The 23,616-nt window shown below is 40.2% G+C and overlaps 1 protein-coding gene and 1 non-coding gene across 7 annotated transcripts in view; one reads left to right on the top strand and one right to left on the bottom strand.

Moving 5' to 3' along the window:
- Positions 1–23,616, top strand: part of ACSL3 (acyl-CoA synthetase long chain family member 3) — a 54,922-nt gene that overhangs the window by 16,004 nt on the left and 15,302 nt on the right. For 4 of the 6 annotated variants that reach the window (XR_009453759.1, XR_009453761.1, XR_009453760.1 and 1 more), the window contains exons 2-9: positions 5,994–6,411; positions 13,804–13,981; positions 15,403–15,512; positions 17,380–17,518; positions 19,529–19,679; positions 19,890–20,013; positions 20,249–20,320; positions 21,501–21,640. Coding sequence is in view for 3 of the 6 variants with exons in the window: in XM_059703315.1 (XP_059559298.1) it covers positions 6,034–6,411; positions 13,804–13,981; positions 15,403–15,512; positions 17,380–17,518; positions 19,529–19,679; positions 19,890–20,013; positions 20,249–20,320; positions 21,501–21,640 (1,292 nt within the window). In the remaining 3 variants the exon portion in view is untranslated. Of the gene's footprint in view, positions 1–4,688; positions 4,793–5,993; positions 6,412–13,803; positions 13,982–15,402; positions 15,513–17,379; positions 17,519–19,528; positions 19,680–19,889; positions 20,014–20,248; positions 20,321–21,500; positions 21,641–23,616 lie in introns of all 6 variants that reach the window. The other 2 variants (XM_059703316.1, XM_059703318.1) reach the window with 2 other exon arrangements.
- LOC132238952 (small nucleolar RNA SNORA68) lies at positions 18,239–18,359 on the bottom strand. Its single transcript, XR_009453919.1, has one exon. It is a non-coding gene; the product is annotated as a small nucleolar RNA SNORA68 (small nucleolar RNA).

Raw genomic sequence — 23,616 nt, forward strand, 5'->3', positions numbered from 1 at the left:
GCTCAGTGATTAGAGCATTGTCCTACAGACTGAAGTGTCACTGATTCAATTCTAGTGGTTGCTGCCTTGTTCAGGGTGCATGTGGGAGACAACCAAGGGATGTGTGTCTCACACTGATGTTTCTCTCTGTCTCTCCTCCTCCCTTCCACTCTCTAAAAATCAATGGAAAAAAGATATCTTCGAGTTATGATTAACAAAAAGAAAAAGACAGTTTAATTTTGTATGTATAGGAAGTTTACCAAAAACACCAGGAGTTTTAAAACTAAAACAATATTTAGTTATCTACTCAATCATGGTGACAAGGACTTCACAGGCAAATACAGAAAGTTAAATAGTTGTAAGTAAAATTTAGATCCTTTAATATTAAGACTTGGTTTACATAAACAATAAAAAACCTGATGATAATAGAGCACAGGAAATGATTTTAATAAAACAAAACCTTTGCTTTTTCTTTATGAATTCTTATTAAAAAGCATACAGGGAAACTTTGTCCTTTTAACAGAGAAAGAACTAAACTCCAATTATGTATCAGCTATTTTTGATATTTAAATTCACTTATTTAAATTTATTTAAATCTTACTGACCACCCATAAAATTTTTTCCCAAGATTTCGTTTCCACAAACCTTCTACAACTTGTCCCTTTTAGTTTGTTTCATCTTATTCAGAAGAACTTTTTTTTCTTTTTAGGGCAAACCATTTTAATTTTCTTAAAAATGCATTTGCTTGTATTAAAACTTTCACTGAAAACACATTCTATATTTATTAGAATTCTTTACCCTTAGAAACTTTAATTTCTAATGACAACTAAAAAGTAAGCAATAGCATTCTTTGTATTGTTAAGTTTATGAATACACTTAAAATGTTTTTATTGTTTTTTTTGTGTGTTTTTTTTTTTTTAGAAAGAGAGGAAGGGAGAGGGTCAGAGAGAGAGAGAAAAATATAAATGTGAGAGAGAAACATCAATCAGCTGCCTCCTGCACCCCCCCTACCAAGAATCTAGCATGCAAACTGGGCACGTGCCCTGACCAGAATAGAACTGGTGACCTTGTGGTGCATGGCTTGATGTTCAACCAACTGAACCACACTTGCCAAGGCTGCGTGTGTTTTAAATAATGCTAGGTTTTTTCAGTGGACTATGGATATTGCAGTCTTTTGCATACTTGTGAAACTGTTGGATGAAAATTGGTATGGCTTCATTTTAATCTCAGTTGCAAGTTAAGGAGAACATATTGTCTATATGTATTAGCCATCTGCATTTCTTCTTTTTGGCCTCTCTGTACATAATTCTTTGCCCAGTCTTCCTTTCTGTTTGTTGCCTGGTTTGTTTAATTTTTAGGAGCTCCACATATTTTATCATGTGTTATTTTTTTTCTGAGTCTTGTTTTCCTTGGATTTTTCAAATGGTTTCATTGCAGAAATGTTAACTTTAAAATTTATGTGGAAGAATAAGCCTGTAAGAATTAATAGGAACATTTTGAAGAATAATGATAATGAGGGTCTTACCAGATATTTAAAGCAGTAAGTTCTCAAGCATTAGTGTACATAAAAATTACATTCATGCCATTTAAAAACATGCTACCACTAGAGTTTTGTGAGGTGAGGAAGGAGCGAGACATATCTGAGGAATCATCATTTTAAAGATTCTCTAATGTAATTCTGATACAATTGGTTGACACACCGCTGCAAATGTACTACATTTGGAATAGTATGGTGTTAGCAAAGCAGTTGACAGATCCAAGAAATGGAATAGTGTCCAGAAACAGATCCAAGTGTAAGTGGGAATTTACTGAAGGTGACATTTTGGCTAACTGAGAAAAGGGTGGCTTATTGAATAAATGGCTTCAGGCAGTTCATCTGAAAGAAAAGGTTAGCTTTTACCCTTACACAGTATAGATAAGTAAACTCTATATTGACTGAAGATCTAAATGTAAAAATTATGCAAATACTATGAAAAATATAGGTGACCATATGTGGCGAGCCGGCACGGCCATGGCATACTCAGCTCCCGGGTGCCTTATGTGCCATGCCATCTCAGCCTGGCTCAGTGACCCTGAGAGTGGGCAGTGAAGGATGGAGAAAAGACAGACAAGAGAATGAGCTGTGCCTGGGTGGGATGCTGCTCCCGGATGGAGAGACAGCGCCATGGACTACAAGCCGTGTCTTTATTTTATAGCCAGATTCCACGAGACAAAGTAAGGGCATGGTCAAGATGTGGGTTTCGATCCTACTAAATTACATGCATCTGAACTCTATCAAGCCCATATTACTCGGGCACGTGGGGCCATGTGTTCCGACAATAGGTTCAAGCTCAAAACACAGCTGTTGGCTATAATTGTGCTGGGAGGGCCCTGCCCTCCAAGCTGGGACTTGCACGTGGCAATGAGAGGACTGTGCCCTCTCATCAGTCCAAGACTTGAACCTGTCCAAAACACTGTAGTGGCTCCCCACAACCATACGTTCAGCCTGGGATGGAGGAGGCCTTCTTAACTAGATTGGGAACATGAAGGAAAAGATGAACAGATTTTCCAGTCTTTCACTGCTGCTGTGCTAATTCATGACTATTTCCTTCAGAACAGAAGATCTTCACTATATTAAGCAGAAAGATTTCAGTTGTTGGGAAGGGCTGGAGGAACAGCTGCCACCATTGCCATCTTCTGGGCCATCAGGCAGTGGGCATTGATCGCAGCTGCTGGCTTCATGTCACACCACCCTGGCCTCCTGATTTAGGAGGAAAGGATTATCTCAGCTATTTTTAAATCTAATTTCCTTGCCTCCAGTTTCCGCTACCTTCAGGTTAGCTATCCTCTGTATATACTTACTTTCTAAAACTATGCATTTGTGTACACTGGAATACAAACTAAGTTCCTTCCCCAGCCTCAGAGGCCATAACAATTTGACCTTTACAATTTGGGGCCTCACACACCTGCTCTCATTTCCTCCTCATCCCCACCCTGTTCTACTGGGGTGGCTGATTGTTTCTTGAGCACCTCCTGCTTTTGGTGCTCTTTCAAATTTTGTAGTGTGGCACATCCCCAGTGGGAGATGTGCAGGAGGCATCTGATCGATGTTTCTCTCTCATCAATGTTTCTAACTCTCTATCTCTCTCCCTTTCTCTCTGTAAAAAATCAATAAAATATATTTAAAAAAAATTTTTTTTATAGTTTTATCTCTTCAAAATCTCCATTTTCTCTCCTCTTTCCCCTCAGCCTTTAAGATCATAAGTTGCTATTTGGTTTAAGAAGACTCAGAAAATTCCAGAACTAGCTTCTACCTTTCACTGTACTCTTCCCGAGGTGTTTACACTTAATAGTGATCAGTACTTAGTTTTATAGTTTTAGGTCTTATATGATCTATTTTGAGTTAATTTTCTGTAGGTATAATATAGGGGTCTGTCTTTGTTGTTTTACATCTAGCTATCCAGTTGTTTCAGCACCGTCTGTTGAAAAGACTGTTCTTTCACTATTTATCTTGTCATGTTGTAGCAACTCGATTGTTCATGATTTAAGGGTTTATTTTGGACCCTCAGTTCTAATCCATTGACCTATATTGTCTGTTCTTTTGCTAGTGCCAGACTGTCTTGATTATTACTGCTTTATAGTAAGTTTTGAATTCAGCTTTGTCCTTTTTCAAGATTAAATTTTGACTGTTCAGGCTATTTTGAATTTCCATGTGAATTCAGGATTAGTTTACAGATTTCTGTATAAAGGCTAGCGAAGATTTTGATAAGGGTTGTGTTGAATCTACAACAATTTGAGGAATGTAGCCATTTTAACAATATAGTCTTATGATCCTTAAACAGGATGTTTTTCTATTTATTTACATCTTTAGTATCTTTAAACAAATTTTGTGCTTTTTGTTATATCTAATCCTAAGGATCATAAATGTAATTCTTTTCTTAACTTATTCTGAATGTTCATTGCTAGTGCACAGAAATACAATTAATTTCTGTATACTCATCTTACATCCTGCAACCTTTGCTGAACTCTTTGTTGTATTAGTTTTTTAGTGGTTACTTAGGATTTTCTTTTTATTTGGGGGAGCATTTTAAAACCTTTTTCATTATAAAGACAACCATACAGAAAAGCAGAGAGTAGTATATTGAGTCTCCATATACTCACCATTTAAGTTAAATAAGCATTAATATTTTGCCATATTTGATTTACATTCTTTAACTGAAATGTTGTGATATAAAATTACAGACATGAGGTTTTTACCCTGAAGTAGTTCATTATGCATCTCTACTTTGCCATCTTTACCAGAAGTCCCCTAGAATTTTCTATACGTTACAATCATGTCATCTGTAGATAAAGATGTTTTTTTTTTTTTATCACAAGATTATTTTATAATTCAAAATGCAAACATACAAAATGTAAATTTCATGAGATAACATCATTCTCCTGGATGCCTAAGGTGCATCTGTTCTTTGCAGCTCTGATGCCTGGAAGTGGCAGGACCTTTGTTTTGTTTTTTGTTTTTTTTACAGAGAGGAAGGGAGAGGGGTAGAGTGTTAGAAACATCGATCAGCTGCCTCCTGCACACCCCCTACTGGGGATGTGCCCGCAACCAAAGTACATGCCCTTGATCAGAATCGAAACTGGGACCTTTCAGTCCGCAGGCCAACGCTCTATCCACTAAGCCAAACTGGTCAGGGAGGACCTTTGTTTTCATTGTGCCATTTCCTTTACAGAAACCTTCAGTGGTTCCTCATGCCCTTTATGGCAAAACCCCAGGTTCTCTGGACTCATTCTCCAAAGTACTACTCAATACATTGTCAGGAAACAGCGCCGCATGGTGAGCAGAGCTTTGGTCAGTAGGGAGTCTTGGCTTCTCACCAGCTGTGCGTGGGCAGATTTGGAGGTGTCCTTGTCTTGTAAAACTGCAGAGTTAGACTTTTAATTTTTTAAGCACCATGTCCTTTCGTTCTTTGAACATATTTATTATAATAGCTGTTCTGATGTTTTTTTCTGCAAAAATCAAACATTTGGCCCCTCTGAAGGACGATTTGTTGACTGCTTTCCCCATATGTGTATATGGATCATACTTGTCTGTTTATTTGCATGTCGTGTAACTTTGACTTAAACTGGCTATTTTACATGCTTTATAGCAATTTTGAATGCTGATTCTGAATTCTTATTCCCTCCTCCCCTTTTCTGCAGCTTCTTGTGGTGGTGGTGTTTGCTTGTTTATTTGTTTAATAACTTGGCAGGCCTATTTCAGAGAAGTTGATCTTTTCTATAGTATGCATCCTGTTGCTCCGCAGAAGGCACAGCCGATCCTGGATGCAACAGTGTATCGATCTACCTCTCCTAATGACTGTGTAGGATTCATGAGGAAAGGGACCAAGACTTCTGTTCACTGTTGCATTCCTTGTACTTAGAGTAGCATCTCAGTAAATCTGATGAATGCAATGCAGTTTACTGCCTTCTTGCTTCACAGCTTAACCTGTCTAAATTGAAAAGTATCTAGAACCAACCACTATGGAAAGTGAATTTCATGTTTGCTAACTCCAGTTGCTTTTTGCTGCCTAGAGTGAGAGAGTGGGAGCTCCTTGGGAAAGAATGCAGAGACTAACAGGAGTTCCTCTGGGCCAGGAGAGGAGGCTATGGTGAATATGCAAAGTGCTGCCATCCTAATGTAAGGAGGCTGAAGAACAGGAAATGGGTACAATTTTGGTCTCCAGTTCATTTGTAGGTCTTCTGGCTTGCTTCCTCCTGGCCACTGGGAAATGTTTGTGGATACTGGGGGTTAGTTTGGAAAAGCTGCATTTTTACAGAATGGTGTGAAAACTTTTCTGTGGCAACTCCATTGTTAGTAGATACAGCACAGATGAGTCTCACAGATATCAAGCATGGGTAGGACTTGTCTGCTGCCAGTGCACTAGCTGCTGCTTTATGGGGGGGGGGGGGGGGAATAATTTGCCTATTAATATGAAGAATTTTTCTTTAAAGTTATTTAACATGAATTTGAACTAATTTCTTTCTCTTCCTTCTAGATTCTTACGGAAATCTGTTACTTCTACATTTTGAGTACTTATGAATAACCACGTATCTTCAAAATCATCAACCATGAAGCTTAAACAGACTATCCACCCCATTCTTTTATATTTAATACATTTTATCATATCACTTTATACTATTTTAACATACATTCCATATTATTTTTTGTCTGAGTCAAGACAAGAAAAATCAAACCAAATTAAAGCAAAGCCTGTAAATTCAAAACCTGAGTCTGCATACAGATCTGTTAACAGTGTGGATGGCTTGGCCTCAGTATTATACCCTGGCTGTGATACACTAGATAAAGTTTTTATGTATGCAAAAAACAAATTTAAGGACAAAAGACTCTTGGGAACACGTGAAGTTTTAAATGAGGAAGATGAAATACAACCAAATGGAAAAATTTTTAAAAAGGTAAGGTGATCTTTCGTTGCCTTTGAATTTTCTCTGCATAAGATGAACTTTTAGAAGTGGTGGCAAGGGACAAGGCTGGCCTACTTCTATCGGATTTGCTGACATGGCAGGAGAAACAGGGTAGGAAGGGGGCTAGCCTGTGTTCTAACCTCTTTGTAGTCGCCAGCACCGATTTGTCTTGAATTTTCACTAAGACATTAAGAACTCTTGCTGGTGTGGGGCACTTATGCACCTGCATGTCCACCAAGGTTTGGGATAGAATGTCTAGGGCAGTTTTGAGTATGAAACCCAAATCCTGGCAGTTCCAGAAGCACCTGTGTGTGCTTGAGATTGCTCTAGGTTTTAGGGTGGTACCTGCTGTCTGTGGCACCTGATTTGAACGCAGCTTCCATTGGACACTTAACATGTCTTGTCCTTGGGTTGTGGCAGTTGCATGGATTTTAAGAATTTCTTTCCACAAATAGAGAAGAACCTGCTATTGATTTGAAGCAGGGGATACGACATCCTTGAGGCAGTATAACATAGTGGTTAAGAATCTGGATTCTAGATACAGAGTACAGGTTTAAATCTCAGCTTTTTCACTTACTAGCTGTATGACTTTGGAAAACTCATTTAGCAAATTTGCCTCAGTTTCTTTATTTGCAATATGGAGATAATGATCATGGCTGGTATTTATCAGCATTTCTTTGAGCAAGGCTGTTGTAAGAACTTTACATATATCAACCTAGGTAAAACTTATAATAGCTCTATGAGTTAGTGTTATCAGACTTTAGATGACAACAGGGAGGCACAGATAGGTTGAGTAACCTAGCAAGGGGTGAAGCCAGAACTGGAACCCAGGCTGTCTTGCTTTATTTGCGATTTATCAAACTTTTCCAGATGTCTTTAAATAAACTCTGGTACAGAAATCCTATTATATTTCCTTGTTTGAAATTAGGCTCATTAGAAAGTGAATTAATTTTAGGTTTTGTAGATAATAGATGAGGCAGATATTTTCTGTTAGCCTTCCTCAATGGGAAAGGGTGCTATCCTAAGGCTGCTTTCTGTTGGTCTGAGTGGCAGCTGTGGGCAGGTCTGCAGACTGGACAGTGGGTGTTTCCACTGCACATTAAACAAGCTAGGCTTTTCTCTCCCTCTTCGTCTCCTACATGCACCCATTGTATTGCAGCAGGAACAGTGAAAAGGGGACGACCATTTACAGCTGATGTAAGAGTGGAGTTGTGTAGGCCATGTGGCTTCTACTCAGAGTACTTGCCAGCAGGGAGTGCAGACGTATTTTTTGATGAAGTGTGCCTTCATTTCATAGTTTCCATATTTGAAGACAATCTTTAATTAGGAGAAGAGAGCTAATGAGGTAGCAATGTCTAAATGTTTCCTCTCCGTTTTGAGGGGCTGAGCTTTGGGAATTAGCCCTAGAGTGTTTGAATTAATCTGATGTGTTTGAAGCAAAGATATTCCACCTTTATTGCCAACCAATGATCTGAAGCTTTGTTTCCATCTTATCCTAAAAGTATTTGAGCTACAAGGAGGGAGGTAAGTGGAAGAAAGCAGGCAGTGTGATGATTCTGCTCTAACTATGCCCACAATAAGGTGGGCATCAGTGTCAACAAGACAGGCCTTTTTCTAGGGGGCACAAGTAGAAAGACAGAAGCAAAGAAGCAGAGGCTTGGCAAGCTCTTTCAGGTCTTACATTTTAAATGTCATATGGTTTTATGAGGCTGTCACAGAGCTAAGCACCTGGAATGTGTCAGCATCTCCTGATTGCAGCCTCCCCAGCACCAAGTGCATTGTTTCAGCATATTTTGAAATGAAGAACTGTGAAACTGTTGGTCTGTAGAGCATCTCTAAAGTACATGTACCTGAAATAGAACAAAGTTGCAAATAACAGAAAAGAGCACAAGGCTGTTCAGACATGGTGATCTAACCACCAACAACACTACATTTTTTTCTTATATTTTATACACATTAGAGAGAAGAAAACAAGGAATTATATAATTAGAGTGCTTACAGAGAGATTTCACTATGACATTCCCTCTAAATTATCCAAAAAGATAACAGAAGTCCTTATTTTTGTTCTTGGGGTTGACTTTGCTTTCTCTTCCTCGTCCTCAATGCCTACTTCTGTCTCATTTCTTGCTGCAGTCGCATTTTTTACCCTGTTTACATATTGCATGATACTCATTTTCTGAGTTATAGGACATTAACATTGTAATTAATCTATGCAGTGGTTCATCTCTTGGTCAGGGTTTGTGGTTTGGTTATTACTTTACTCTCCCCGACCAGAACTCTTGGTTCATCTTTCCATACTTGTTCCCCTCTGTCAGCCCCTTTGTTGAAGGTACTATCTGGACCAAATGGCTCAAGGGAAGAAAAGCAGGAGTCTGGTTTTCCCCCTGCTCACAGCCCTCCCCCCTCTTTAAAACTGGCCTTGTGTTTTGTTCAGGAACATATGAGATTAGATATTTGATAATGCTAATAATGAGGCTCTGTTATCTCAAAAGAAAACAAAAATAAATTATTCTAATCCCTATACTAATCCACTCACACAGCAGCTGAGGCAGTCTTTTATGAGCAGCTCACCTTCCCTCTACCCCGTCATATCCCAGTTCCCTTCTCTAGTGCAGGCAAAACAGTGTGATTTAGGACTTGGGTCCTCGGATGAGGTTACCTGGGTCAGATTCTCATCCTGTTACTGATAGCTGTGTGATTTTGACAAGTTAATAGTGCCTCAGTCCTCTCATATGTAAAATAGCGATAATAGTAGTAGCTATGTCTAGAGTTAGTGTAAGAGTTGAGTAAGCTAATTCTTGCAGTACACTTAGCACCTAGCAAACATTAGTAAAAATTGGCTGCCTTCCTCATTATCATCACCATGATGATTACCAACCATCCAGATTGTTTGAATATTTGTACTTTCTCTGCCTGCCTCCCCATAATCTCTCTATATAAAAGGCTAATATGCTAAGTGTCCCTCTGACTGCCCAACCGGTTGCTATGGCACACACTGACCACCAGGGGGCAGATGCTCAATGCAGGAGCTGCTGTGACGCACACTGGCCATTTGCAAAGAAATGGCACCGCGGACCTGGTGCCAACAAAGCAACACTCGGCTTCCCCCAAGTGGGACACAGGCCCTGCCACCAACCCAGAGCGACAGCCTACCAAATCACAGCCAACGTTGCCGAGACCCCATGGTGCAAAATGCAACCCACAGCCCAGCCTGGCCCAGAAACGGTGGCTGTGGGTGCCAGGTAATGTCATCACGTAGCAACGCCTGGCTTCCTGTCCCTACCGACTAGCCCCCTTGCAATTTCTTCAGCCCAGGAACACGACTTGCTTTATAGCCAGGTACGAACATTTTACACTTTAACCAAATGTCGGTGAAGCATTTTCCTGTGCCTCATCCCATTTGTCCTCACAGAAGCCCTGGAGTAGGTAGACAGGAGACTCGGTAGAATCCTATTTTTATTAGCTGGAAAACGGAGATTTAGAAAGTTTAGAAACTGGACCCGACTGAAAAGAAGTAAGAAATGGTGGACCTTGAAAATGATTTCAGGTTTTGTCACTGCGCAGAATATAATCAAACACTGCTGCAGTTAAATATTTTACCCTTTGTTCTCCTTGCATGATCTACAATAATAATCTGCTTCGTGTTATTTACTGCTGTGTTGCTAACAATTACCTGAAAGAGAAGTTGGGGTGCTTCATTGGGCTGGAAAAGGTTTAGCTAAATCAGAAAGCAGGTCTAATTACGCAAGTTTATTCTATATCTATAAAAGGCTAAGTTGACTCGCACATGTGCGATACATATAAAGCTCTCGCTGGCGCCAATCGCACGCATGTTTTGATCTGTCATTGTTGATCGTGAATTTGGTTGACACTTCTATTATAGAGAAAGGGCGAATAGTGACATTAAAATATTTCTTCTAATTTTCTTTTATTTTTATTTATTTAAATATATTTTATTGATTTTTTACAGAGAGGAAGGGAGAGGGTTAGAGAGTTAGAAGCATCAATGAGAGAGAAACATTGATTCAGCTGCCTCCTGCACACTCCCTACTGGGGATGTGCCCGCAACCAAGGTACATGCCCTTGACCGGAATTGAACCCGGGACCCTTCAGTCCGCAGGCTGATGCTCTATCCACTGAGCCAAACCGGTTAGGGCTAATTAATTTCCTTTTAATGTGCACAAGTTTGTGCACCAGGCCTCTAGTTTGTTTATAACATCTTTGCTTGCAGAGAGAAAGGTTAAATGAAGCCAGCTGTACTTTGCTAAGGAGGCAGGAAAGTACATAATTTTGAGATATTTCTTTTCTAAATGGTTATAGTAAAAAAAAGTCCTCGTGCCTATAGGGGTTAGGCTCTCAGTGACTGGGAATTTGATCTTAATAGACTGTCTCATTCTTCAGGTTCCTGAATGGTTATTTATGTGCTTTTATAGAATGTTCTATATGTTATCTTTATTTATTTTTATTGTTTTCTTTGAGATAAGGGAGCCTCATTATTAGCATTATCAAACATCTAATCTCATATGTTCCTGAACAAAGTAAATTAAGTTCTTGTGTTCCAGGCAGTGCTAGTGTGAATGATAACATTGATATTTACACGTGTGTATCATACCTTTCATGGAATAAAAATCCAGCCAATTAAATGTGAGGGAGGAAAGTTACTATAAGGATAATCTTAATCCTCCCCTTAAGTTTACTGAGATGAGGGACAGACCCAGGGAGTGCATGCTCCTTGAATTCTGTGCCCCAGGCGCCTTGCCTTATCCTAGTTCCTGCCCTGGCCCATCCAGTTTGAAGAACAGAAAGAACAAAGTTGTATTTACAGGAAGGGAGTCAGGTAGGAGGGCTGGAAATGAGCACAGGGAAACCTGCACTGCTAGGTCCCTTAGGGCCTTTAGGCCAGGTAAGACTTTTGGACTACATTCCGACCAGACAGGGAAAACACTGTGGAGTATTAAACAGAGCAGTAAGCTAGTTTATATAGTAAAAAACAACAACACTCGTTACTGTAGTGAGAATGGGTTGTAGAGGAATAAGAATGGAAGCGGGTTGCCTAGTTGGCATTCATTAGTTCAGGGGGAGAGATGGACTAGGGGTGATCAGGAAGGACATAGAAATTTGGGAAGCTCTTCGAAGCACAGTCCTTGTTAGTTTGGCTTTTGTCAGGGGCATTTCAGCCACTGTAACACCTGAGGGACTGCTGCGAAGAGTATGGGTACAGATGGGTGAAGGTTATTGAACTTGGTGGTAGGTAGTTAAGGGAGTTTCTGTTTAATTTCTAATTTCTCGGTGAAGTATCATCACCTGGAAGTGAAGAAGGGTGGCAGAGGGTGAGAAAATGAAGATGCTAGGGAAGTGGGATTGGATTTCTAGGTGGTGAGATCTATGATTCTGGATTAGCAGTTGTCAGAAGGGTAGGCAGGGAATACATAAATGTAATCTCAGGCTGGGCTCACCATAGGGACAAAATTAGGGTTAGAAATTTCCAGCACAAGTCAGATAAAATTATGGGGTCCTCTAAATGTAACATTTATGGGAAAGATGACTACTAGAAGATTCAGTGTTTTAAAGAATTTAATGAAAGTCAGATTTTGATTATGCTTGCGTTAAACTCATGATTTGATTTCTGTGTCACAAAGTGGCACCATCATATGGTTTTACACATTTGGACTATATATATGACTAGAGGCCTGGTGTATGAATTTGTGCACCAGTGGGGTCCCTCAGCCTGGCCTGCGGGGTCGGGCCAAAACCGGCTCTCTGACATCCCTTGAGGTGTCCTGGATTGCAAGAGGGCGCAGTCCAGGCCAAGGGACCCCACCGGTACATGATCGGGGCTAGGGAGGGACATGGGAGGTTGGTCAGCTGGGGAGGGACAGTGGGAAGGCTCCAGGACATGTCCGACCCATCCCAATCAGCTGGACCCTAGCAGCAAGCTAACCTATCATAGTGTCGGCTCCCTGGTGATCATAGCAACTGGTCTGCCTGTCGACTGTTTGCCCCCTGGTGGTCAGTGCATGTCATAGCGAGCAGTTGAGCGGCCTTAGCATATCATTAGCATATTACACTTTGATTGGTTGAATGGAAGACTGATGACCGGACACTTAGCATATTAGGCTTTTATCCTATAGGATGCCTTTTCGGAATGCATATATTCTCTGACACTTAAAAGCTAGACATTTAGATTCTTGAATCTAGGAAGTAGCTAGGAGGTAGCTCATGCTTATCTTTAGAGTGTAAAATTCTTAATTGCAATCCAGTTCCCGCATGTTTTGGCCCAATTCTCATCTGTCTTCTCACCCCCACAGAGCTCCTTTTGAAGTTTTGGAGCTCCCCATGCTGAACATTTTGTGGGGGTGAACTGCAAGGTGAGAGTTTGGGACCACTAATGTTAAATAAATATTTTAAATACAGTCATGTTATCCATCAAAATAAGTATTTCTTAAGTTCATTATGGAATAGGACACTAGAGGGCAGCATTTATCCTTTTTCAATTTTTATCTTCATCTTATTTCTGAAAATCTCATTTTTGAAAATGAATATGGTTTGATGGTTTTAAGGTGTGTGACATATATTGATGACAAAGCCATATTTGGGAACTATATATTTTTGCAATGAAAGGAGCTTTTACATCAGTTTGTATGTAGTTGGGGATTTATAGTCTGATCTAACTTAAAGATAAAAATATGTTAACCAGCTTTAAAAGGAGATTGTTACTAATGTAGACTCAAATCTGAACTTCTGGAAAGCACAGATGAAATATTGAATGGCGGTGCCAGTGAGTATTCTGGTCCCTACCTGGTCATGGAAAGAGAGACTTGTTCACCTCGCTTATCCACTGTCAGATACAGCCATTCAAATTGAACCGTCACAAACATTTTCTTAGCCTGGGTCTGGCCAGTTTTCTTTTTGTGTATTGTATTTTATCATCTGATAGCGAATACAAGAATTCATAACTAAAGAAAAAATAAAATTTTGGTGTCAGTAGTACTTGATACTAGGCTAAATTTTCAATTATTAGCCAAATCCTTTAAGTAAATGAAATCTATAAGTGAATTATTAGTATATGACCCCCGAGCCAGAAACATGACCTTTAAGATCCTGTCAAACCCTGAATATTTTTGAAAACAAAAAACACCTCCCCCCCCACAAATACAGTTAAAAATTTAGCATAAAATTTGAATTGTCATAGAAGATATCACAAAATAGCTAGTTTTTAAAACAGATTTTTCACTTGAAATCCATTTTCTTTTTGTTAAAAAATAGCTTAATTACATGCAAACATAACTTTCAGTCAAAATTTGGAACACATCCTGGCTTTCTAGAAATTAATATTTTGGTTATATTGAAAGCTATTTGTATGTTTTTCGTTTGTTCTACCAGGTTATTCTTGGACACTATAATTGGCTCTCCTATGAAGATGTCTACGTTAGAGCTTTGAATTTTGGAAATGGCTTACAGGTGTTGGGTCAGAAACCAAAGACCAACATTGCTATCTTCTGTGAAACCAGGGCTGAATGGATGATTGCTGCACAGGCGTGCTTTATGTATAACTTTCAGCGTACGTGGGTTTTCTTTTTCTTGTCTTTTGGAAGAGTGGCCCTACATTATTGTGGGAGAGATGATACTGACTTTTATTATAAATATCTCTTACGAGCAAAATTCTGATGTTATTTTTCACTTTGCATTCAGTCAGTGGAGAACTTGTTATTAAAATTACTGATCTGATTTTGGAAAAGGAGCTAGTTGTGGAACAATTGGTGCAGTCACTATAGTAAGGGGACTTGAATCTACTGATAGGGAACTATCTGGGTGTAAGGAGCCATGCCTATACACTGCTATAACCTCTCAGGATTTTACCTCTGAAGGGGGCATCATTTTGTTAGGCCACCTCTATCAGAGGTAGCAGTTGCCCTTTAAAACACTGCCAATACTCAAATCCAGGTGCTAGCAGCTAGACTAAATGATAGAGAATTTTTATATTGTATCTATTTGAGTGGTATTCATGATGCCTCAGTCTGTGAGGTAGTCCTGGAAGCTTAGTTGAAAGTTATTGGTGCCAAAATGTGATGTTAAGTATGGACATTGTCTTATCCTGTAGATCAGGATTGGGGAGTGTCTGGTCCTGCCAAGGTATTAGGGGTAGTTAATTAAATGTTTGACCAAATATAGCAGACTAATTTTTAACTTGATAATTTTGTATGGCCCTGAGAATGATGTTAAAACTATCTAAATGGCCCTTGGCAGGAAAAAGGTTCCCCACCCCTGTTCTAGATGAAACAGAAAAGGTACTTTTACCAGATTTCTTGCTGTAAATGATGCCTTCACTGTTTTTTTTTTTCCCTTTTAAATTGTTACACTTTTTTATTTCCACAGGTTTAGGTTTATAAAGTGTTTCTTTTGAGAAGCTTTAACCATTTCTTAAAGTTACTTTAAGTCTATTGAATTAAACAGAAAGCAAATAAAAATCTACCATATTATTTAATTTCAGCATTTTTAAGAATGTTTTTCTTTAGATTTTTCTGGGATAAGCAGTACTGACACTTGTTCATGCTGTTACTGTAACATGTAATACCTTAAATCTGACAATGTGTTATCTTAATTGGTATATGTTTTTTTTCCATATTTTGGTATCAAGTAGTTAACAACTGAGATTTGACATTTTAGAAGTCAGATATGATTACTTCTAATATGACAGTCCCATAGTAACATCTGTAGGTGAAACAAAATAAAAGTAAATATTTTTAAATTTTAAAATATTGGAAACCTTGGGGGAAGTTAGGATAGAGTGAGTAGGCATAATGTTAATTAGCGTATTAAAAAATTTAGGAAAACAGTACATTTAGATCATAAACTATGGATCTAATGATGGAGGGTTCAGTATGCTCCCTTCTGATTCATGTCCACTTTTCAAAGGCTTTACCTACATTTAGTATACCCTTGAAATGTTCAAGTATTGACTTGCCCTTATTTTCCCTATAGTTGTTACGTTGTATGCGACGCTAGGAGGTCCAGCAATTGTTCATGGACTAAATGAAACAGAGGTGACCAACATCATTACTAGTAAAGAACTCTTGCAAACAAAGTTGAAGGTGAGGACTGGAGTTGTTTTAATAACTGTCCGATACTTTTGAATTTTCAGTGTCATGAGCTCTGTTGTTGATGCTTAGTTATTCTATGATCTTTAAAATCCTTATTACCTTTATAAACTTATAGGAATATCATTTTATTCTTTTAGTAAAGAAAAAGTGGATTTCACATATACATATAACTAGTGCAAGAGAGTTAAAAAATTATTAATATTCCCATATCTAAGGTGGAGTTTATAAACCTTTTCTTTATTGTACTCAATCTATTTTCTAGTCTATTTTAAATTACATTTTAGTTTTGAAGAGTTATTTTTAAACTAATAATTTTATTTCTGAAGCATTGATTCATTATGAGTTTTGAGAATTTTTTTAAAGGGGAAAGAGACTTTATGAAACTACAGGAAAAATTTGCTTCATTAATTTGCCATTCCTCCCCCTTCCTCTGCATCTATTAGCCTCTTATTACATACTAGGGGCCCGGTGCACGAAATTCGTGCACTGGGTGTGTGTGTGGAGGGGGGAGTGTCCCTCAGCCCAGCCTGCCCCCTCTCACATACTGGGAGCCCTCAGGCGTTGACCCCCATCACCTTCCAATCGCAGGATCAGCCCCTTGCCCAGCCTGACGCCTGGGCCAGAGGCGTCAGGCCTGGGCAGGGGACCCTCATTTCCCCCCATCACTGGTTCTGCCCCCAGCCCAGGCCTGATGCCTCTGGCCCAGGCGTCAGGCCTGGGCAGGGGACCCCCAGACCCCTCCGATTGCTGGCTCTGCCCCTTGCCCAGGCCTGACGCCTCCACCAGAGGTGTCAGGCTTGGACAGGGGACCCCCATCTCCCCCCGATCACTGTCTCTGGCCCCCGCCAAGGCCTGATGCCTCGGCCAGAGGAGTTGACCCTCATCACCCTCCGATCACCAATCACCGGATCGGCCCCTTGACCAGGCCTGAGGCCTCCGGCAGAGGTGTCAGGCCTGGGCAGGGGACCCCCAGCTCCCCGTGGTTGCAGGCTCCACCCCTGCCCAGGCCTAACGCCTCTGGCCTAGGCGTCCAGCCCGGGCAGCGGGGACCCGCAGCTGCAGCGGCCCCGCGATCGTGGGCTTCGCTTTAGGCCCAGGAAAGGGACCCCTAGCTCCTGGGACTGCCAGCTTCGTCCGTGCCCAGCTCCCATCGTTGGCTCCACCCCTACTTCCTGCTATCACTGGCCAGGGCGGAAAAGGCACCTGATTCTCCGATCATGGCTGGGGGGCAGGGCAAAGGCGGCCCCAGGGCCGCCTTTGCCCTGCCCCCCAGCTCTTAGCTCCCCCCTGGGTTTCCGATCACTGTCAGTGGCAGGGGGCTTCTTCCTGCTTTCCCTTTCGCCTCCCTGCATTGTGCCTGCATATGCAAATTAGCTGCCATCTTGTTGGCAGTTAACTGCCAATCTTAGTTGGCAGTTAACTGCCAATCTTAGTTGGCAGTTAACTGCCAATCTTAGTTGGCAGTTAATTTGCATATAGCCCTGATTAGCCAATGAAAAGGGTATCGTCGTACGCCAATTACCATTTTTCTCTTTTATTAGTGTAGATTGGCTCCCTGCAGTTTAGACAGCCTATGTTTACCAGTACATGCCCGTTTTGTGAGGAAGTAACTTTGTTGATCAGGGTTTTACCAAAGAGCAGAGATACCAGTAAATGTGGCGCTAAAAAATAGTAATTTAAATTTCAGACCAATATTTCTTCATCTGAAAAAGGGGCATTCATACCACCTCCCTTTATTTTGAGGCAAGAAGGTAATAATTCATTGAATATGGTAAACTGCTTTTCTTATGACCTGGACCATTTGCTAAGCTATTTCAATGAAGAATAATGAACATGGTGAATGCTTGTGTGTTTCCAGGATATAGTTTCTTTTACCCCACGCTTGCGGCACATCATCACTGTCGATGGTAAGCCGCCTACCTGGTCCGAGTTCCCCAAGGGCGTCATCGTGCACACCATGGCCGCAGTGCAGGCTCTGGGAGCCAAGGCGAGCACGGGTATGTTGCAGCTCCCTTCCCCTTTTGTGCACTCTGCAGGGACCATGCTTTCCAGAATAATTTCTAGACCATCTCTCTCGGAGTAAGATCACTCTGGGTATACTTTCATCTACCCTTTCAAGAAAGGTAAAAGGAAAAATACAAGCAGTAATCTACAAACGTTCTAAAAATAGTATTTATTTGAATTTAGTTTTAAACATGTTTTACTTTATATAGTTTTTCCATTTCCTTTTTCTGGTAATTTTAGATGGTTTAAATAATGGCATTAAATTTGTCCTCTGTGGAATAATTATTTGTGAGTATTAGAAGATAGCTAAACCCAGATCCCTCCGTTTACTCTCTATTCTAACGGTACCTCTTCCAGAGGGGGCATCTTTTTAACCTAGCACACCTAGGCACGGTGACTCCGGGATTTCCTTCTCTCAATGTCAGCAAGCATATTGGTGTTTAAGGATATCATAGAAAGCTGCTTAGATGGATGTATTTCCTTTCTAGTTGGACACTTAGTGACTAATTCAGTGTAAGCATTGACTGAACTCTGGAATGGGGTTATGCTGACATTAATTTTGGGCAGATTGAATTTTAGGTGCTGGTGGGGCATTCAGATGGCACTGTCTAGTGAGTAGTGTCTGTACAAGTCTCATACTCTGCAGTGAAGTTTGGAGTTAGGAGATTTAGAAGCCAGAAGTAGTGTGTTTCTTTGTTTTCTTTTTCTACCAGGGGTAGAGAGCCTTCCAATTCACTTCGAGGGGCACAGCTCTAGCCCCCAAAGGGGATGACATTGCTTGCTGCCAGCACCTCCTGTTTAAACTGCCGCTACGACAGACAGCTTTGGTGCCTGGCAGTTAGGTTTTAATTAGCTGTGGAGTAGGTGAGGTCACCCATGGAGAGTGGTGCATTCAGATGCCACCCAGGATTGGTCAGAGAGGAAGGGAGAAATCGTGTCTCAGTGAGGCAGGAGTCAGCAGGACAAGGTGCACAGGACTAGCCAGATGACACAGGGAGGGCAAGGGGACCATTGACTTAGCAGATGTCACCTCAGAGATCAAGTTCCAAGAAGTGGGATGAAGGCGTGGGTGTAGATTAGGGAGTGAGGACTTGAATGAGAACAATTGTCGAAAAATGTCTGCAGGCCGGAGAGGAAGGGTTCACTTGAGAACGTGTTAGGAAGTCCACATTTAGGGTAGTTCCTGGATTAATTCAGGCAGATCATCAGTGCCACCCATGGCCCACCGACTCCTCTGTAGGATGTTGGCTGCTGTCCTTAGGCTTGTCAAATGGAGGGCGTTGTCCTTAATCCAGGATTCCCAGTGTAGCCAAGTTAACTTACCACTGCGAAGCAGAGAATGTTTTTAGCAAATGTCTAGGTACCCTTGTCCATCACCCCAATTTTTAGTTGCATATCTGGACTAGCCTTTTATCTTCCTGCCTCCTTCCTTGCCTTTAAGTTAGGTAGCCACACAGCAGCCAAAGTGATCCTTGTCCAGGATGATGGACATTGTTTTCTCCCGGAGTGAAATCCAAAATCCTAGCATAGCCTCGAAGGCTCTACATGATGTGGGCCGGACTGCTGCTTCCTCTTCCATCCTGCCTCTTTTCTCTTGCTCGCACCTCCCCACCAAACTTCCTACTGCTCTGTACTCATGCCAAGCACATTCGTACCTTAGGGCCTTTGTACTTGCTTATTTTCTCCTTAAAAAAAAAAAAAAAATCTCTCAGTCTCAGGAATTTCTTGTCTCTTTCTCACTTTCTTCAGGTCTTTACTAGAATATCAATTCCAGAAAGGCCTCTCCTGACTTTTTCGTCTAAATGTGATAGATTTATATGTTAGTCTATCCCAACAGACTATATGCTCCTTATGTGCTGGGACTTGATCTATTTTCTTGACGACCTGTGTGATTACAATGAATAATTGTTGAATTGAGTTAATAAACACATTATTATGAAAAAATCGGGGCTTTGGCTAGATTTCTTAGAAGTGTATTGTGTATGTGTTTTTCTCCAATACAGAAAGCAAACCTCAGAGCACACCGGCACCCTCAGATATTGCAGTAATCATGTACACAAGCGGGTCCACAGGACTTCCCAAGGGAGTCATGATCTCCCATAGCAACATTATTGCTGGCATCACGGGGATGGCGGAAAGGATTCCACGCCTGGGGTATGTCTTAGCGAGTAAATGTGGGGGAGGCCAGTGTTTAGGTCTGTTATAGTACGCCTCCCTGGCTCTCCTCTCACACAACACCACACATGGAGTCAAACTGATGCTCTGAGGGCCTTCCCATGTGCCTTCTCAAGCTTGCTCCTACTGGAGTCACTTTCGGAGAGAGTGCACCTGACCATTTCTTCTCACATCTCCCTTTTCTTTCAGAGAGGAAGATGTTTACATTGGCTATTTGCCTCTGGCCCACGTGTTGGAATTGAGTGCTGAGCTTGTGTGTCTTTCTCACGGATGCCGCATTGGTTACTCTTCACCACAGACGTTAGCAGATCAGGTAAATTAAGTGTCTATGACTTGAGATACAAACAAATCATAGTCATTTTTAACGCATTTTCCCTGACAGTTTGACATTATACTGTGAAGATGACAGTTCCTTTTAAAATAAGCACTTGCTTTTTAGATTATAAGTAAGTTAAAATGATGAATTTAGAATATATTTTTTAATCTAAGAATCTCATTGAATTTTAAAATAAGAATCTCTACATATAGATCACTTTTTCTCTCTATAGTCTTCAAAAATAAAAAAAGGAAGCAAAGGGGATACGTCCATGTTGAAGCCAACACTGATGGCAGCTGTTCCGGTAAGAACTGACCACTAATTAGTATTGAATTCTCAAGAAGAGTCACCTGCTACAGACATACATGCTAGAGGGAAAGATACTGTGGTTGAGGTGGTCATGTAGGGTTTATCCTCATTGATTTTCTGTATTACTTTGAATCTCTATAGATTTAGTCCATCTTATTATATCATCAGTGCCTTTCTCTAAATAGTTTCTTATTCAAATTCTTTTCATGAGGTTTGTTTGCTATTAGTAGGAACTTGAAGTTCAGCAGGAGATAGGAGAGAAGGGTTAAGATTACCTCCTTCTAAGCAAGTAGTGTAATTACCTCCTGAGTCCTCAGGAAAGTCTGGCCAAGACACCAAAAAAAGTGACTGAGAAGTTGGTGCCACTTTGAATGGGAGGGGCCTGAGAGTAAGGTTAATGGAACTGAGACACAATGATTTCTCTCCTTACGTAAGTCTTATGTGGCTTTCTGATTTTGTTTGAAAGTGTTGGAAATTATGGTCAGATATCTGAGCGCTCATGTCTAAGTACAATTACATAGTTATTCCAAAATCAAACAGAAATGACTGGCAATTTTGGAATTTCTATAGGTATATCATTTTCTTAGTACTGTCTTGCTTTAAATTTTCAGTTCATGTAAAAATTCAATATAATTTGATATTGTAGAGGAAACTCTATGTGAAGTCATTAAAGTATATTTCATAGTAGTAATAGACCTAGCAAGCAAAATATAGTGCAGATAAGGAAAAATTCCTGGGTGCAGCATTGAAAGACAAAACCAACCAAAATAACCCAAGGTCCTCTTTAGAGCAAAGAATGTGCTACTTTATAACTAAAACCATTTCATATAGTTGTTTATTTACTTAAAGAGTTCAGTTTTTAATTCAAAATAAATAAGATGAAAAAAAGCAATATAAAAAATCAATAATGATTTATTACTGCCCAAATGCTTTTCTCTCTTTTTTTACTACTAATTAATGAACATTTACTTATATGTTTGCTATTAAAAATTATTTTCACAGAAACCTCATTTTAAAACTAATTTTGGCTGTATCTTAAAAATGTATTCCTGATGAGATATATCTTTTAAAATGTCTCAATATTGATAGAACTATTAATTTGATGTGAAGATTTTAATATGTGTAAGGCAGCTGATAACATCATTAACTGTATTAACTAATTTTTACATGTCTAGGAAATCATGGATCGAATCTACAAAAATGTCATGAATAAAGTAAATGAAATGAGTAGTTTTCAACGTAATCTGTTTATTCTGGCCTATAATTATAAAATGGAACAGATTTCCAAAGGGCGAAGTACTCCCCTGTGTGACAGGTAAGGAAAGGTTCTCTCTCTGGATAATTGAGTTGCTTTGTTCAGATCAATAGCCCTGTTAATTGAGGTAGTGGTAAGAAATAATTTTTATTTATTTATTTATTTATTTATTTAATAAAATTATTGCAATGTTTTTATAAACCAATGTTTTTTAAAATATATTTTATTGATCTTTTACAGAGAGGAAGGGAGAGAGATAGAGAGTTAGAAACATCGATGCGAGAGAAACATTGATCAGCTGCCTCCTGCACATCCCCTACTGGGGATGTGCCTGCAACCAAGTTACATGTCTCTGACCAAAATCGAACCTGGGACCCTTTAGTCCACAGGCTGGTACTCTATCCACTGAGCCAAACCAGTTAGGGCAAAATAAATTTGTTTTAAAAAGTAAAAGGATACCCGGTTGGTGTGGCTCAGTGGTTGCGCGTTGACCTATGAACTAGGAGGGTGACGGTTCGATTCCTGGTCTGGGCACATGCCTGGGTTGCGGGCTCAGTCCCAAGCGTGAAACATGCAGGAGGCAGCCATTCAGTGATACTCTCTCTCATCATTGATATTTCTTCTCTCTTTCTCCCTTTCCCTTCCTCTCCTAAATCAATAAAAACATATTTAAAAAAATAAGAGGGACTCTTTAAAAGTTTCATCTTGCATACAAATATGAGCAATTAAAAGATTGCCATTTTATTTGATAAAAATTTCCATTTACTCGGTTTAATAATGTGCTTATATTATATGGACACTTGTGTGATTTGAATTATTTTAATTATTTCTCTTTGCTTTTATTTTAATATGAATATAAAATGGCAATAAAATGTGATTAAATTTTTGTGCTTAAAGTGTTAAATGACGACCAGTTTTACCACAGGTCTATTAATTTTTTGTTTTTGTAGTGCTAATAGAGTAAGATTTAATTATACAATATTGTAGAATTTAGAAATGAAAGTATTATTTTCTAAATTATTCAGGTTATTTTTTATGGGAATACTAGAGGCCTGGTGCACGAAATTTGTACACAGGTAGGGTCCCTAGGTCTGGCCAGCAATTAGGACCTCCCTTCCCTGTCTGCTGGCTGTCAGCCAGGGCCTCCCTTTGTTCCACCCCGCCCCCTTGTGGTCAGCGCATTGCCGGGAGCCGGTCCATCCTTGCTGTTTCAAGGGACCTGGCATATATGGCATACGGTTCTTAATATGTTTGCTCACCTTCTTGGCACTGTGTTTTAACCAAAGTCACCTCTCCGAGAAAGGTTGAATCCCCAGGTAGGGATTTTCCCCTGAAGTTAGGGAGGGAATAAAACCCCTCAACTAAGTGCCAGGTGGGTAATTAATCCCTTTAACTACGAACAATCATGCTTAAACTACATAATCTTTTCTCCCTGGAATGGAGATAAGAAACGCCCTAACCTTTGTAATAGAGATTGATAGGATTGAATCAACTGGTATAAATACAGTTGTAACAAGACAGAAACACTCAGAACTTAGAACAGAATCAAGAAGACAGAACCTACACGGAGCCTAGAGACAGAAGAACTTCGCTGGAGAGAGCATGCCGGAGGATCCTGGACAGGGACTGGCCTTGGAGCCTGGAGGCGGAGCCTGGCGAGAAAGCATGGCAGGGATCCTGGACTGAACCTGACTGCGGAGATTGGCAAGAGAACCTGACCAGGACCTGGCCACAGAACCTGGCTGGAGATCCGAAGCAGAACCTCTCTGGAGATCGAGACCATTCCTTCTTCACCGACTCCGTCTACGCCTTTGGGAACCCCTGGACCCGCTGGGGCTGGACCCCAGCAGCGCATGTCATAGAGATCAAACTCTCCGTCTCCTGGTCAAATGCCCAAGGGGACACTTTGCATATTAGCCTTTTATATCTCTTTCATCTATCTATTTATCTATCTATCTATAGGTATAAGATAGATAGATATAGGTCAATATGTTTTTCAAATGTTTTACTTTATTTTTCATGTCTTACTTTTAGTT

Source organism: Myotis daubentonii, chromosome 7, assembly GCF_963259705.1.
Source record: "Myotis daubentonii chromosome 7, mMyoDau2.1, whole genome shotgun sequence".
In the NCBI taxonomy this organism is placed as follows: domain Eukaryota; kingdom Metazoa; phylum Chordata; class Mammalia; order Chiroptera; family Vespertilionidae; genus Myotis; species Myotis daubentonii.